This window comes from Pelobates fuscus, chromosome 1, assembly GCF_036172605.1.
Source record: "Pelobates fuscus isolate aPelFus1 chromosome 1, aPelFus1.pri, whole genome shotgun sequence".
Taxonomy (NCBI): domain Eukaryota; kingdom Metazoa; phylum Chordata; class Amphibia; order Anura; family Pelobatidae; genus Pelobates; species Pelobates fuscus.
In genome coordinates, this window is record NC_086317.1 from 397,501,825 (window position 1) to 397,515,757 (window position 13,933).

Genomic DNA, 13,933 nt, shown 5'->3' on the forward strand with positions numbered 1-13,933 from the left:
ACAATGCCAGACACACTCAGAAATACACAGACTGGCAGTAATGTATACACGACTGCAAGGCTATGCAATCATACCCCGCAGTCGTGTATAAATGATTAGCATAATTGCTAATTAAATTTGTTTATTGCAAATTAATTTAGTTTGCCAATTATGCCATAACTACAGTCGGAGAGCTCATAACACAGTGCCACAGGGAGTCGCGACCCTGCATGCCTCTGAACAATGAATAAAGAGAGTAGCTCTCTGTATCCAGCGCTGCAAGCTTGTCCAATACAGCTACAGGGCTGGATACAGCGATGGCACTGCACCTTTTAAATTGGATACGTTGGCACTGCAACTTTCAAATTGGAATATTAGAAGCCATATGGAGGGGAAGCAAGGCGCTGAAACCATATTTAGAACAAATTTGATTTGTTCTCAGATTTAAGGTGCGCCACGGATATCGGTCTAAAATTAGAGGTACCAAAATGAAACATTAAAAATGTCTTTCCTCTTATAAGCACTGATGGAATGATCAAAGTGTGCACAATGCAACACCTATTTTTTGAGTTTTGCCAAGTCTAGAGCTACCAGTGCCCCTCACACACACACTCCACCACTCACACACACATATTGCACACCTCAGACACACTACTCACCCTATCCCCTGCTAGAGCCCCTATCTCGGCAGATCCCAGGTAAGTTGTCAAACTGCTCTTAAACGGTTTGACTTTTTACTCTGCGAGGGCACTACGGCACTAATGGCACCATAACCACTACAAAGTGCTGTAGTGGTTATTGTGCCCGAATTGTTTCTTTAAATAATCTACCAGTGCCCTCTCAAGATTAGGTCCTGGATCTGCGCTTGAACGGAAAGCATTTCTCCCGAACAGGGGCCCAGTATATGCCGCTGCGCTGTAGATATATACAACAAGGAAATTGGGGCTCTTGACATCTGATCCTGTTTGGTGTGATTTCTTGTCATTGCCGTGCTACTTTACACGCAGCTATTATTGCTACACCCAGGATTCTTGGACCTTTTTCACTGTAGCTCGATAACCATAGACTGCAGACTATTAAGACTCTTTCTAGTGTACTAGCCTAGCACTGTTACCAGCATTATTGATAGGTGCCCACGGAGGCACAGATTAGGGCATTTGATCTTTATGTAGGTAGTTAGTTTATACAGTTACTGACTAGATACAGGTGCCCTCGAAGGCACAGTTTAGGACTTCTACCTACTCTATTATTGTGTGCTAACTAAGGGCTATATCTTTTGCTATAGGGATTGGGACACCCAGATACCCTATTTTAACAGTGAGATTTTGTAAGGCTGGTACTAGATCTGGTCTTTATTATATATTTTTTGTTTAGGGGCATATATTATGATAATTGTTCCCATATAACTCTCTGTCACCATACAGCAGATTATACTAGCCCCACTTACATTGGGCATCATCTGGTGGGCTGTATATATCGGATCTATTTGTGAAATCCAAATAGATATCGTTAGACTGCACTGATACATTATATTTTTGCTACTCTTGCAACTGTATCGTGCACACTACAGCTACCATTTTAAGGTCTGCTGTATATGTCAGATCTATTTTTTGAATCGAAATAGATACTGTTAGATTGCACTGATACATTATATTCTCGCTACTTTTGCTATCGTATCGTGCACTCTGTACAGCCACTACTTTGGGGACATATCTACTTCACCTCTCATGGTGACCTGTGCCCCCGTCTTTTGTCCACTTATTTTGTCCTTTCACTTCCCGTTTGTATATACTCCTCACTCAGTAATTTTAAGTTTGAGTCATCTCTTCTGCCTCAGTTATCCATTACTGTGGCAGTGGTGACCAATGACCTTGTTACTACCAGTGTGTGTTTATAGATTTATTTAATAAAGGATTTTATTGATTTTCTTTGACATTATACAGGGACAGAACTGTTCTCTTGTAGCCCCAAGGAGCCAAAGCACAGCTTAGCGGAGGAGGGCCTTGACAGGGGTTAGGAGGCGGGCTTAGGAGGAGCCGGCCAGGACTGGGGGGTTGTGGGAAATAGGGGCTGGTCTACTTAAATAGGCAGCCATTTTAGTCAGAGCACATTTAATTTCTTACCTAGACGAGTTTGTCCCACCCACCCTCCCTGGGGTTTTTTCAGATCACTAATGGTTTCCCGTTTTGTCACAGCGGCGGGTTAGGGAGCCGAGGAGGAGGAAATAGGCTCCCATGAGGAACGTCACGGACATGGAAATTGTGGTCACTGGTGGTTGGTAGGTTTCGAGTCCTGGCGGTGGCTCAGAACCTGGTGGGGTAGGGGTATCCGGGTATACCCCTACCGTGGTTATTTATGGTTGGCACTTAAATTGTTATGTTGGAGTAAGGTTGAAAATTGTTAAAGATATATATATGTGTTAGTATGTTGGGGGTCATTGCCCGTTATATTAAAAGAAGGATGCGGTTGCGAGGGCGGAGTAGGGGGGCAATGACCCATATTTATATGTTAAATTATTATTATATTGTTATGATTGTTATTATTAATGATAACTTATTAAATTAATGGTTATAATGGTTAATAAAAGCTGTGGACAATTTTACCCATATACCCTAGTGTCAGCGTATTATTGGGTTAGGGATGTGTTTTTTTTTGTCCTAGGTTCCGACTGCCCATATGGCGACTATACACCTGTCATGTTTTCTTGCATATACAACAAGGACATTGTTTTAACTTGGGGCCTTGGAAAAATATTGAAATAGTAAGGGTGCCTTGAATCTAACAAGTTTGGGAACCACTGGGTTAGAGTATAGAAAGTCCTTGCAGACCTGTATCAAGCTGAGATAATTGTATAGGTAACTAGTACTAAGTTGCAGGATGTGCTAGAGATACTTGTTTCTTTTTAAACATATTATCAAAGGAACACTATAGTGTTAGGAATATAAAGATTTATCCCTAGCACTACAGTCATGATTTTAGAAATAAATGTGAGCAGTATTTTATCCTTACAAAAAAAGAGGGATCTCTGTAAAAATGAATGTACGCTAAAGATTGTGCATTTGGTTTACAACAAATAGCGATATGTCCATATTTTGTCCAGAAAAAAGATGATTGACGGAAAAAAATGATTGATGATTAGGGGATTAAACCTTGATTTTATTCAGAGATAAAGTTAGAAGTGACCAACAAAGGGGGAAAAAGAGGAGCAGTTAAAAAAATAATATTATATATATATATATATATATATATATATATATATTTATATATATATATATATATATATATATATATACAAATATAGATTATTTTTTTTTAACTGCTCCTGCTTTTTTCCCCTCTACTGGTTACTATTTCACGCTTGATCTGTAAACCAAATGGCACAATAATGCACATATTAGTGTACTGTAAAAATACAGTTGTTTGAGACAGTTGAAGTAAAAGGAAAAAGTTAAATAAACAAATGAAATGCACACTTCTTGTACGTTACGTGCCTTAAAGAACAACAGAAAAAAACACAAAAAAGTCTTGAAAAAATTGCTCCAAATATTAAAAATAAACCTAACAAAATTAAAAATACTTCCATTCTTTTATCCCCATGTCAACGATATTATTATGTTCTGGTTAGCTCTCCCTGTAGAGATTCATGAAACTGTACATCATGGCTTGTGGATGCAATTTGTCATACGGACCGATGGGGTCCCCATATTTGCAGAATGATAGATGTACAGGGAGTGCAGAATTATTAGGCAAGTTGTATTTTTGAGGATTAATTTTATTATTGAACAACAACCATGTTCTCAATGAACCCAAAAAACTCATTAATATCAAAGCTGAATATTTTTGGAAGTAGTTTTTAGTTTGTTTTTAGTTATAGCTATTTTAGGGGGATATCTGTGTGTGCAGGTGACTATTACTGTGCATAATTATTAGGCAACTTAACAAAAAACAAATATATACCCATTTCAATGATTTATTTTTACCAGTGAAACCAATATAACATCTCAACATTCACAAATATACATTTCTGACATTCAAAAACAAAACAAAAACAAATCAGTGATCAATATAGCCACCTTTCTTTGCAAGGACACTCAAAAGCCTGCCATCCATGGATTCTGTCAGTGTTTTGATCTGTTCACCATCAACATTGCGTGCAGCAGCAACCACAGCCTCCCAGACACTGTTCAGAGAGGTGTACTGTTTTCCCTCCTTGTAAATCTCACATTTGATGATGGACCACAGGTTCTCAATGGGGTTCAGATCAGGTGAACAAGGAGGCCATGTCATTAGATTTTCTTCTTTTATACCCTTTCTTATTTTGCGCCTTGGTTTCTCCACACGCTTCTTGCGACCCTGTTGACTATTTTGAATGAAACGCTTGATTGTTCGATGATCACGCTTCAGAAGCTTTGCAATTTTAAGAGTGCTGCATCCCTCTGCAAGATATCTCACTATTTTTGACTTTTCTGAGCCTGTCAAGTCCTTCTTTTGACCCATTTTGCCAAAGGAAAGGAAGTTGCCTAATAATTATGCACACCTGATATAGGGTGTTGATGTCATTAGACCACACCCCTTCTCATTACAGAGATGCACATCACCTAATATGCTTAATTGGTAGTAGGCTTTCGAGCCTATACAGCTTGGAGTAAGACAACATGCATAAAGAGGATGATGTGGTCAAAATACTCATTTGCCTAATAATTCTGCACTCCCTGTAGATGCACCAGCTAGTAATTATTTGGGCTAACTTTGTATTTTGCTTACAGTGCCAGGTTGCATAGACAATGAATGGTCCTACCTTCACCATTCCAGTCCAAGGAGATTACCTGGAATTTCCCCTCTCACTAAATTCTCTTAGCTCCATACAATTAAACACATATAATTGTGAGATGTAACTGTTGCTGGAATGTCTGTTGCTGGAATTTTTTTACTATAAATATTTAAATATAGACTGACAAAAAAAAACACCTTTATAAAATTAGGTCTTTGATAATACCCAGAATTGGAGAAAAGATAGATCTGCCTCCAAGATACGTTGGCACTGCAACTTTCAAATTGGAATGTTAGAAGCCATATGGAGGGGAAGCAAGGCGCTGAAACCATATTTAGAACAAATTTGATTTGTTCTCAGATTTAAGGTGCACCATGGATATCGGTCTAAAATTAGAGGTACCAAAAATAAACATTAAAAAATGTCTTTCCTCTTATAAGCACTGATAGAATGATCAAAGTGTTCAATTTGTTTTGGGTCAAAGTTTTAAGGCAGGGAAGCAAATACTCTTATAAAACAGCAACTTCCTTGTAGCTCAGTCTTTGTTTAACTGTGTTTCACTTATTTTAGACACACCTGTTATAAAAGCAACAACATGTGAAAGCCTATTGAGGCAGTCAATAATGTATTTCAATGTATTGGTTAGTATCGCCAAATGTCATGTTATGAAAGGAGGGTGACGGGGGTTACATTTTTATTTAGGAACCCCACCCACCACACAGGGGTGGGGGCCAGGGGGGAGGGCAATAGGTCCCCCCCCCAATTGGTATTTAGGGTCCCCACCCACCGCTCAGGGGTGGGGGGCAGGGGGGAGGACATTAGGTCCCCCCCAAAAAAATTTATTTAGGGCCCCCACCCACCGCTCAGGGGTGGGGGCCAAGGGGGAGGACATTAGGTCCCCCCCCTTATTCTAATTTAGGGACCTCACCCACCACTCAGGGGTGGGTGACAGGGGGGAGGACATTAGGTCCCCCCCCTAATTGGTATTTAAGGCCCCCACCCACCGTTCAGGGGTGGGGGCCGGGGGGGAGGACAGTAGGTTCCCCCCCATTGTTATTTAGGACCCCCACCCGCCGCTCAGGGGTGGAGGCAGGGGAGAGAACAATAGGTCCCTGGCTGCTCACTGTTTACTAGACACGCCCCAACTCGCGGTATAGCGAGTAGGGGCTGAATTTACTAATACTAAGTAATCTCTACTTAGTATTAGTAATTGTGGCTGAAAGACCAATTAAGGTCTTTCAGTCTTTTGGTAGATAGCTCCCTAATACCATGGTAATTAGGGAGTTATCAACTAAGCAGCTGCTTATTTTATGTTATTTTATGTTATTTTAAGTGATTTCCCTATCCACATTTGTTTGCAGGGCACTTGCCCTACTCTTACCCCCATTTTACTTCCTTTTGCAGCCCTCTAACCCTTTTCAGGACTTTTTAGAGGCATTTTAGTTCGGGGTCAAGTTCGAGCCGAACTCAAACTTTTTGACGAAGTTTGGCCTAACTTGGCGAACCCGAACATCCAGGTGTCCGCTCAACTCTATTCACCAGCCTTCCAAATGCCCACTGCCTCTCTTCACAAACTCAAAATTGTGTTTCTTGGTCACCAGTTCAGAATGTTGCTTTCATTAATTTCCCTAGTTCTTGGTGGAAAAGGAAAATGCTATTTTCAGATAATCATGAGTTGAATTGTTACCTACCTGAAAGTGAACGGAATATTCACATACTTTGTGTATGACAAGTTATCTCAAATGGGTCAAATCTAACTCCATCACCTGTTATCACCGCTCAGCTCAAATTAAAGTAGTTGATTAAACACATACCTTTCTGTCCTTAGATCTCCTGGGTGGCTTCCATGTTTTCTCCCTTGTCTCCATGTTAATGAAGAAGTTTCTGCCCGTTATTGGATCGAAGTGGCACTCCCAGTTCTCCAGAATCTGAACAGGGCTACATGTTGGATTGGGAGGAGTCCCTTTCGATTGCTTAATTTCTTCCAAATTACAGTAGACCGGATTTTCTTGCATTGTGTTATCTAAACTCACCTATCGAATCAAATTGAAAAAGACAGCATTAAAACATCATTATTTCTCTGTCTGGGGGCAACCTAGCTTACACACTCATACAGCAACAACAGCAAACCTAGTTGATGGCACGCAACTAACTCACTCAACCCCCTCCCTCCCCCTCTGTAGCCCCCCTTGGTTAGGGGCATTTACTATATGTGCATACTATATGTAATTTATACACTAACTGGTTCCCGGTGCACCCATTGACACTTTCATAAACTTGATATTATGCCTATGACAGCAATTGCCACAGACCCCACTCCATGCTCACACCCCCTATATGCATAAGAATCCTCGATTGAGGGCCCCTCAAGGGGCACCCAAAGTGCAACCTGCATGACCGAAATTAAACCTCTTGACACACTCAGGCCACACAGGCCTCCCAACCTCCTGTCCTACCAAGCAACGCAACCCAAGCTTAATGCCCGGTACACCATATTCACTGGCACATTCACACGACCACACTACTGACATGTTACTGACCATTATGTCTATAAATGAAAAAAAAGTGTGACTTCCTCATATGCCAAGTATTTGTAACCCACTGTTTCAAAATTATTTCTTTACTTATAATCTCTTGGACACATTGACACTATTGTTATTGTGTGCACTGCAAAAATAAAGAATATATAAAAACAAAAACATACTTATTTCTAATACAAACAGATATATATATATATATATATATATATATATATATATATATAAACAGAAATAAAACTACCATGTAACAAAAAGAAAGCATTAAGCAGTAAAGTAAATCTTATTCCGGGAGCCTATGTATATTTGTCAGTTTTTCAGGCTAGCATTGAAGTGAATCCATCAGCCGATACAAACCTTATACAGTAGATGTTAAAAATACATAGCATTACAGCAGCCAATTTGTTGTTTGTTTGCTTTTGTCAACATTTGTGAATTTTAACATAAAACCAAAAACTAACAAAACACGTTATGAGGAGATGATTTTGTATCCTTTTCATGTCTGTTGAGGTGAGAATGATTAACTGACATTCTATTTAGAACATTGGTGGCATTATTATTGGCCCCCTCACTTTGTTCGTATGACCATTTAAATCTATAAAGCCAATTACTTCTCCTGCTATTATGGTGTTTGAGCACAGTGCACTATGTGTGGTATATTTCTATTTCAGAGGTTACACACAGAATCCAGAATATCCTTAACCTGTTACCTCTTTTATTCAATTTTGACCTCTGAACTACTTGTTGGACTTTGTCGGCATTCTTAACCTTACCAGATCTTGTCTTTGACAATTTGATAAGATTTTTTTTAAGGGATACTACTTTTTAGATTTGCCCTTATTGGGTAGTGTGCTTCACATATCTTATTTAAAAACACAGCTTCTCTATTTGGATACTGCAATTGGGTTTAACCTTCTGAATAATGTTATCTGATATTTACCCTCTGTCCCTTTACTCTGTCTGTATTACTGAGATTTAGTTCACAGACTTCCCATAATTAGATTTCATTGTCTTATCATTACGAACCTGGGCCCGCTTACTGGATTCTGCTACCAGATATGCATCTTTCAATGGCTGGGTTTCTCCTACATTGATATCGTATGGACTCAAATTCATTTTGGATTCTCCACCTATTACTGTGCTGCCTCAACCAGTATCCTGTTTCGATTTATCTGTTTTATCTAATTTGAACTTCATTCTTTCCAGACTTGCCAACAAAGTATTTAAGGCATTTATCTTTTTTTGTTTTAACAATCACTTAGTTTGATTTCACTATATCTAGATATGATTGTGACAACCTTCCTGTATGAGATCTTGGTGAATAATTTAACAATAAACACGGCAACTCTAAAAGAAGAACTAGGGGAGCAAACACCATCAGTCGGGTATTCCAGATAATTCTCCAAGCACCCTATAGTCCATATGGAATGTACTAAGCTGCTCCTCCAATCTTGAGTCAATAACAGTTCTTCCATTTCTATAATATGTTCAGCTCTGTAGAACTAGTATGAGACAGTGGGTGGAATATGATATCTCATTAAAAGGACACTCTTACATACTACAGCACGTTGTAGTGGTTATGTTTCCAAGAATGCTTTGGCACCCCCCCCCCCCCCCCCCCCCCCCCCCCATAAATGCAAGTAGTCAAACCTTTTAATAACGGTTTGACTTCTTATCTGTGGTCCACCAAGCACCATTCTACACCTTCTCTCTCCCAGTAGCGGAAAGCGTCAGATGACCGCACTGCCAGAAATAAAAGAAACTTCTAGTAGGAGTTTCCAGCTCTCCTTCCTACAGAGAGGAGGTTTGGAGTGCGTCTTTCAGGTCTCAGGAAAGAAGTCATAACATTACTTACATGGAGTAACCGCAATGTTGTAGTTGTTATGGTGCTTGGAGTGCTCCTTTAACGTCTAGGCAGCCAGGTACAGGTTAGGTAGGATCAAGCATAGGTTTAAAAGAGGTTAAGCTTCTCTCATTGTAAGGGTGGTAGAAAGAAAGGATGCACAGGACTCCTTTTAACTTAATATATAATGATTGCTTGAAAAAGCCAACCTTGCTGAAAGGGTGCTGCTAATGGGAGGAGTGCTGGACATCATTTCTTCCCATTGTATTTATTATTGGTATGGCGGTAGCCAGAGTCCTTCCACACTTTATTGAAAACTATTAAAGTTACTTAAGTGAGTGCTCTTCCGTAATTCAAGAATGGTGTCAGTAATTAAAACCATAATTTCAAGAATAAGTGCCCTGTAATGCATGATTTTGGAGCATTTCCCCTAAATATGGAATATAATAACTCTCTAACAGGTATCTGGAATGGTAGTATCCCGCAATACGTGGAATTAATGTCATGCAATATGCAGAGCGCTCGATATTAGCAAGCCAATATTCTAAGCTCATCTGAGTAGAACATTCTTCACCTTCCTCATATCTTTGTGTATGTCAGCAACTGGTTGTCAAATATCCCCATTCTATAATTGTACAGCGCTGCAGAACATGTTGGCGCTATATAAATAATAATAATATCATCCTTTTTGGAAATGGCTACTTATATTGCCATTGTTTTAATGTTTAACTAACACTACATTATTAATTTCTTACCCATTTTTCATCAATATACATGAAAATTATTATTTTTTTAAAGAAATCTCTATAATGATAGTGATAGGTTAAAGTGGTTTATCGTATTGTTATTTCTGTATCAGTACTGATGTTTAACTACATTAAAGGGACACTATAGTCACCAAAACAACTTTCACTTAATGATGCAGTTTTAGTGTACAGACCAGTCTCACTGCTCAATTCACTGCCATTTAGAAGTTAAATCACTTTGTTTCTGTTTGTGCAGCCCTATCCACACATCTGTAAAGACATCTGCAGTGCCGAAAGTTGCCAATGCCTGGCCTAGAGAATGAGCTGTATCGGTAATGCCTAGAGAATGAGCTGTATCGGTAATGCCTAGAGAATGAGCTGTATCGGTAATGCCTAGAGAATGAGCTGTATCGGTAATGCCTAGAGAATGAGCTGTATCGGTAATGCCTAGAGAATGAGCTGTATCGGTAATGCCTAGAGAATGAGCTGTATCGGTAATGCCTAGAGAATGAGCTGTATCGGTAATGCCTAGAGAATGAGCTGTATCGGTAATGCCTAGAGAATGAGCTGTATCGGTAATGCCTAGAGAATGAGCTGTATCGGTAATGCCTAGAGAATGAGCTGTATCGGTAAAGTCTAGAGAATGAGCTGTATCGGTAATTCCTAGAGAATGAGCTGTATCGGTAATGCCTAGAGAATGAGCTGTATCGGTAATGCCTAGAGAATGAGCTGTATCGGTAATGCCTAGAGAATGAGCTGTATCGGTAAAGTCTAGAGAATGAGCTGTATCGGTAATTCCTAGAGAATGAGCTGTATCGGTAATGCCTAGAGAATGAGCTGTATCGGTAATGCCTAGAGAATGAGCTGTATCGGTAATGCCTAGAGAATGAGCTGTATCGGTAATGCCTAGAGAATGAGCTGTATCGGTAATGCCTAGAGAATGAGCTGTATCGGTAATGCCTAGAGAATGAGCTGTATCGGTAATGCCTAGAGAATGAGCTGTATCGGTAATGCCTAGAGAATGAGCTGTATCGGTAATGCCTAGAGAATGAGCTGTATCTGTCAAGTCTAGGCAATAAGCTGTATTTCATTGTATGCTTGCAGTTTCCTGTCACAGCACTGGTGCTTAGTGCCAAAAGTAGTGCACTGTTCTTACATTTGTTGAACATATGGGGAGTTGCTCTTGATCTGTCACTCTAACCTGAAATTTGCAATTAAACTCCTCTGTTTCTTTGTCAAAGAACATTTTTTTTTATTTTATTTCTGTAATCCTTAAAGAACTTTGCTTACATCAAAATAAAAACTGTTACAATAACAGAAAATCTAGGAAACACCTTTTGACCCACAAATTAAAATTAAATTAAAACATGTAATATTTAAATGCTTACTGTATGATTGACAGAAGATAAGAAAATAGTAAGTGGGATTAACCAACACTCATGTAGAAATCTGACACCACTCATGTTTGCCAAGTTTTTTAAATACTCATGGAAAGTCCCGAAGTATACATTTACTAACACACAATTGTGATTGGACGTTTTTGTTGTCATTATGTCATTAATACCCAAAAGGATATATTTAGCAAGAGAATTCCTGAGAGACCGAGACAAGAATTTTGGACATTTTAGCTATGACTAAGTGTTGGACACAATTTCATTTGAGCAAAATATACAGAAGTGCTATTGAGCATTCAAAATAAGTGTATTTTTTATTTTATTTTGTTATAAGTTATAATTTATCTTTTTGAATCATTGCTTTCCTGTGGGCTTTGCAAGACACTCGATGTAAAGGGTGAGGGCATCCAGAGTCATTTCACAGAGTCAATCTCAGTGAAACAGTAGGACATGCCTACATTGCATAGGTATTGCCTTTAGTGGCTAAAGTCAAAGGAGTGCTGCACACAAGTAAGTTTATGACTTGATTTTGTCTTCTACTTGGGTTTTTACCAGTTCCACCATGCCGTTCATAGCACACTTAGACCACGGTGTAATGATTGTTTCATGGCAACAGTTTATTACTGTTTTGAGCTATTCATTGGTAATATATTCATATGTGGAAGGTGTAGCGGAGGGCAGTATTAGAATCCACAATCTCCGCTGGTTTCACAGGTAAATCCACAGTCAGCGCTGAAAAGTAATGCAAGTCCCCAAATCCTCCCAATAACCGGACGAAACACAGTTTGGGAGTCAACTAACTCGCTTTATTCACAAGCTGGCATATTTAAGCAGTTCCCCATGCAAGGGGTTTCCTTACAGATAATTCAGGGGATTTCTCCCATCAGGCATTGTAATTCTCCCAACAGGCATTCCTGCACGAGAAGGATACTCCCACTAAAATGGACGATTAAGTGGATTATCCTCTCGTGCAGCAAAACCGACAATTTACTTTAAAATACATATTTTAGACAATATTCGGTACATTGAGGTAACCGAACGTTCGGTAGATAGCTGGGGTCCTAGCGCACCTTTTGTGCGAATACCGCTCAGATCCCAGCTGAAATGACCGAACGCCGCAACAAATACTGTTCTGTATGAAAGTTCCCCTCAATCTGTCGATTGTATTTAGGGGAACGAATCTACCGAAAACCGGGCTCCCGAACGGCCTGGAAGTGCAGCGGTGTTCGCATCATCGAGTAGCCGTTTTTAGTTCCAGGCGCTCGATGACCAAACACCGCTGCAGAATAGACGATCCAAGATGGCCGACCGCCGCATGGTCGGTAGTCAAACGACGGCCACCCAGGAGAGTCTCTAATTACCGATTGCAACATTGTTGCAATCGGTTAACAAGCGCCACACGACCCTAAGTGTGTGATCTATCAGGGGGGCCCGTGTTCGTTTGGCGAACAGCCCAGATAGCTGCTGTTCGCCGAACGAAGTACTTGTATGCTGGTAGCTTACGGCTGCCAGCATGCGAATCTCTATAGCACAATACACACACAGCAAAATATACATAGCACACAGTACGGCCTACAGACAACCTTCCCATATTAGAGTCCAGAAGTGGCTAGGTTTGCCACAGAAGGGATTAAAACCACTCACAATTTTCACACAATTAGGTTGATTTGGCAAGCAGCACAGGCAGTAAATGTTTGGAAGAGATTTGGTCATCAGTAGCAGAACTAACAGGGGTGCCAACGGTGGGATGCAGTGCAGTGGTGGTGCAGTCATGGTGCAATCGTTGCGCAGTCGTGGCGCAGGCAAAATACTAAAACAAGCCACACACAGAGCAGAACTGGAGCTTCCCGTCTGTTACAAGAGGGCTGAGCTTAGCTTCTACCCAAAAAGTAGTGAGGCCAAGGTGACGGGCAGCAAACTTCTTTTAATTACCAGCTTCAGGCCAGTGTCTGTTATAGAGTTAAAAGAAAGCAGACTTTGGTCTGTGAAGGTGTAAGAAACCTTCAGTTCGATAGTTGTGATTGGGTTAATACCATGCAGCCTTCAGTCTGATAGCTGTGATAGGTTTAATAAAAAGCAGTCTGGTGGCTGTAATGGAATTAACAGCAAGATGCCTTCAGTGTGATGTCTGTGAAGGGGTTAATAGTAAGCAATCTTGCAGTTTGCTAGCTATGATGGAGTTAATAACAGGCACTCTGATCACTCTGATCACTGTGTATTGTGTTATAAAGCGGAACCTGTAATTACAATGAATCCCCACTAAGAAAAGCAAATACAAAACAATTGTGTAAGATAAACAAATGCAAAGTGGCCCAAAATAATTCTCTCCGTCACTTTCCATAGATAGAACTTACCGCCCCCTACTGACGGCACAATGAATGACAACGACACCAAGCACAGAGCGGGAAGCAAAACCTACAAACAGGATGGGGGTTATATATTAAAAAGGCCAGAGTAGCAAAACACATTGCCGGCGTAGAGAAATTTTTAGTTTGGCTGTCATGACCTTAATGGGACATTCCAAATTCAAATTAAATAAAATCACTGTTTAGCATATATACCCCAAATGAAAAACTGCAAGACTGAATTTGGTCCAGATTGGATAAAATAAAAATTTTCAGCAGTACTCGCAATTCACATATTTACTAAAGGCAAATACAGTT

The 13,933-nt window shown here is 40.0% G+C and overlaps 1 protein-coding gene across 1 annotated transcript in view; it reads right to left on the reverse strand.

The window, feature by feature from the left end:
• Window positions 1-6,378: 6,378 nt before the first annotated feature.
• The window catches only part of LOC134575444 (rho GTPase-activating protein 9-like), a 100,233-nt gene continuing 92,678 nt past the window's right edge, over window positions 6,379-13,933 (reverse strand). The window contains exons 4-5 of the mRNA XM_063434773.1: window positions 6,565-6,783; window positions 6,379-6,441 (exon numbers count right to left, since the gene is read on the reverse strand). Coding sequence (XP_063290843.1) covers window positions 6,379-6,441; window positions 6,565-6,783 — 282 coding nt within the window. The remainder of the gene's footprint in view (window positions 6,442-6,564; window positions 6,784-13,933) is intronic.